Source organism: Sesamum indicum, linkage group LG8 (assembly GCF_000512975.1).
Source record: "Sesamum indicum cultivar Zhongzhi No. 13 linkage group LG8, S_indicum_v1.0, whole genome shotgun sequence".
NCBI classification, from domain to species: domain Eukaryota; kingdom Viridiplantae; phylum Streptophyta; class Magnoliopsida; order Lamiales; family Pedaliaceae; genus Sesamum; species Sesamum indicum.
Window position 1 is genome coordinate 10376712 of NC_026152.1, and position 3816 is coordinate 10380527.

Below are 3816 nucleotides of genomic sequence, written 5' to 3' on the forward strand. Positions count from 1 at the left end.
TACTATTGCCATGTGTCAAATATTAATATTGAAACACAGGAAGTGAGTCATAAATACATTGAATATCCCCATGCCACATAAAATATTTTCGATAATGTCATCAATGATTACCAAAAGTATATTTACCAAAAAATAAAAATTACCTGAACATTTACCCTCAATTTTATTTATTTATTTTTACCTAAGTTACAATATGATGATACCCAAAAGATAAAAAATAAAATTTTAACCTAAGTTACAAATTACAAATGCTAATGAAGGTCAAGAATAGTTCTCTCTCTTTCTTGGTCTCCCCTAACACCCCCCCCCCCCCCCCCCCCCCCCCCCCATCTCCACTCTCCTCCCCCGCTGCATATATAAACGAACCACACAGTGTCTATATCCTCCCCCATAATATATATATCTCTCTGTCTCTCAAAAAAACACACACACACACACACACCATAAAACTCTCTTCTCTCTCTGGTTCTCTCTTCTGAGATATACGAAACCACTTTGCAATCTTTCTCATCAATACGATATATAATATATGATATACGCGTATGTGTGTATGAGTAATATACATACGTACAAATTATGCATACACAAACCCAACACGTTATTTCGGGCGCAGCTGGGATAAACTGTCTTCTGCTGATTCGTTCATTCATTGTAAGAGGCCTAAAAGATCTCTTGCTGTAAAAATTCTGGAGCTTTATGGATTTTTTTTCTTTTGGTGGGTTGGAGTATTGCATTCCGTATAATTCAAGTAATGTGTATTCAGTGCTTGCGATTTTTGTTTATTTTGTAGGAATTTTTTGATAATAAGGTAATTGGAGGTGATCTGCGTCGAGGTATGGATTGAGGTTGATGTATTTACGTCAATCACTGTTCGGACGTGCTTAATAGATCTAATTATCGTTGTTTTTAATGTAATTAAGTTTAGTGGTTCGGTAATTACTCTTTGGCAGGGCTGTTGGATCACAATTTTTCCCAATTGGAGTGAATAAAGCGTGATTTTTCTGAAGATTAAGGGAGGTAACAATAAGACAATAGGAATAATAGCGTATTGGGATGAAGAGGTCGAGAGATGACGCTTTCGTGAGTTCTCAACTCAAGCGGCCCGCCATTTCTCCTCTTGTTGAACCGTAAGTTTTTTTTCTTTTGCTTGTTTATCCGTTTAAGTTTCATAATTCCAATACTTTTTGTTATCGACTGTGGTTTTGTGGTTTGGTAGTTTTTTTTCTAAAATGACTATTGATCCTTTTGATTTTGTTGACACTGAAATTATCCTGCTTTACTGATTCTTTAACATTTGTTGTACTTAAACCCATTCTCATCATTGAGTTGGATGCTTTCTGCTGTCACATTGTCTCAAATTTCAGTGATTTTTTATTCTGCCAACTCCATGTTTTCCTCTATTGATATTATTCTTGTGTCAATCATCTATCTAGTCAGGTTTCTGTTGATCATTCTATTTTCCTTTTCTTTTCTGTTGCTTTAGGTTGATGGCACAGTATTATGATCATTTTACATAAAAAGTAAGCGAAGCTAGAATTAATTCTGTTATGATTTTTCTGATTACATGAAAGTTATAATCTTGTAACATTTAGGCCATCAGTTCATGGGCTTTGTCAATGTAATTTGAATTCCAGGGATATGAAGGGTTCATTCTTTTCTGTTGATTTAGGTTATGTGCCTTTGTTGATATCATTTGAATTCCAGGGGCTATGAAGGGTTCATTCTCCTTTTTAGTATCATAGAGATAGTTACATCTTCTTATTGATTTGAAATATGCATTTTGGGGATAATGAAGGTCCGGGCAAGCCCAGATGTCAACTGCAAGCAGCGCTCAGAGGCTGACAACAACTGATGCCTTGTCATATCTCAAAACTGTGAAGGAAATTTTTCAAGACAAAAGGGATAAATATGATGATTTTCTTGAGGTCATGAAAGATTTTAAGGCTCAAAGGTAGAAGTTTGTTCTTCTTTTCCTTGTTAACTGCAGATTTCCACTTATATTTAACTCATATGGTTGTATTTTTAATGTTTGTCCATTCTGTTTGCATGGTTGTTTGTAGAATTGATACATCTGGTGTTATATTGAGAGTGAAGGAGTTATTTAAAGGTAATCGAGACCTAATTTTGGGTTTCAATACCTTTTTGCCGAAGGGATATGAAATCACCCTCCCACCAGAGGATGAACCATTTCAGAAAAAGAAGCCAGTAGAATTTGAAGAAGCCATCAGTTTTGTAAACAAAATCAAGGTGCAACTGCTAAAGCATAATGCCACTGGAGTTTGCTATTCTCTACTTGTCTATTAGAATTATAGGCTAAACCACTTTAAAACTAATTGCAGACTAGATTTCAAGGTGACGACCATGTGTATAAAGCTTTCCTTGACATTTTGAATATGTACAGAAAAGATAATAAGTCCATAACAGAGGTTTATCAGGAGGTATGCTATGATGATTTCATATTCATGCATATCCTGTCATAGTCTTTAGATTAGAAATTAACTATGTGACTGGTTAATGTTTGCTTGTAGGTTTCAGTTCTTTTTCAGGAACACGCTGACCTACTTGTAGAGTTCACTCATTTTTTACCGGATACCTCTGGCTCCGCCTCAATCCAGTACCCACAGCCTGGTAGAAATCACACACTAAATGGGGATGATAGAGGCTCTCCCATGACAGCGTCAAGGCCCATTCAAATTGAGAAGGTAGTGCCTCTTTAGTGATTGTGTGGTTATTTTTCATAATGGTAATATGTGATGCTTCTCCTTACTTGCTTCAGAAGCCTGCTGTGTCATATGCTGTTCGTGACCAGTACATCAATCACCATGGTTCAGAGCAGTGGAATCATGTTGAGAAAGAAAAGGAGAAGAGAGAAGACAAAGAAAACAATGAGTGGGAACGTGATGATAGCTTAGATCACAAAAGAAAATCTGCTCGCCGAGATGATTCTATGACAGACCTGTTTCATCGAGGTAGGACAGATGTAGAGGGCAGCGTACACAACCTTAGAATCACCTGCATATGATGATTTGCGTCCTTATGTAGCTGTTTGTCTTGCATTAAGAGATCAACTAATTATCCCATTCTTGCTCTTATTCTAGATTCATTTTAGTGAAACCATCATTTAATAATGTACAAAACCTTTTTCTGTTTCTATTTTAGTCAGTTAGATATCAACCAGTTTTATCCAAAAATCCTATTAGACTTGGAAGAATATGCCCATGATGAATACAATTGAAGATCAGGAAATGAAATTTCCATTTTGGGATTATTTTGCAGAATAAATAAATGTCTATGGGCTCCAGGCTGCAGGATTAGATCCTTGGGTAAAATCAAAACAAGGCATCCTAACAAAGTTAATTAACATCAATTATCTTCTTGTTCAGGGATGCAGGACCCAGAATCAGCTTTCCTTGAGAAAGTGAAGGAACGATTACCAGATCCTGAAATTAACAAGAAAATTTCAGATTGTGTTCGTCCCTACAAGAGCAAGTTTGTCACAGCAGCTCAATTTCGGACACTGGTGATCTTTTTTGCAATTACCTCTGACTCTTATTCTATTGCTCCAAATAATATATAGTTTTCTCTATTTTTATCCAATTTTATTGTTCAAGTGTTGCCTTATCATCTCATCATTGCATTTTTTAGCAATATGAATATGGTTCAGTAGTCTACTTTGAGGCTATAAGAATGAACTCCCTTTCTCCAAGTTATTTTGCTTTTTGTTGAAATTATCCTTTCTCAAATTGAGCATGTGGATTCAATTCTTATGAAGTACCTTCCTTGAGTTTCACCCAATAATGGCAAAACCTTTCCTCT

At 35.9% G+C, this 3816-nt stretch overlaps 1 protein-coding gene across 1 annotated transcript in view; it reads left to right on the top strand.

Moving 5' to 3' along the window:
• The window catches only part of LOC105168187 (paired amphipathic helix protein Sin3-like 3), a 12343-nt gene continuing 8905 nt past the window's right edge, over positions 379–3816 (top strand). The window contains exons 1-9 of the mRNA XM_011088145.2: positions 379–651; positions 791–833; positions 951–1127; positions 1796–1951; positions 2061–2247; positions 2340–2438; positions 2529–2702; positions 2777–2969; positions 3384–3520. Of these exons, the coding sequence (XP_011086447.1) occupies positions 1054–1127; positions 1796–1951; positions 2061–2247; positions 2340–2438; positions 2529–2702; positions 2777–2969; positions 3384–3520 (1020 nt within the window). The 5' untranslated portion in view covers positions 379–651; positions 791–833; positions 951–1053. The remainder of the gene's footprint in view (positions 652–790; positions 834–950; positions 1128–1795; positions 1952–2060; positions 2248–2339; positions 2439–2528; positions 2703–2776; positions 2970–3383; positions 3521–3816) is intronic.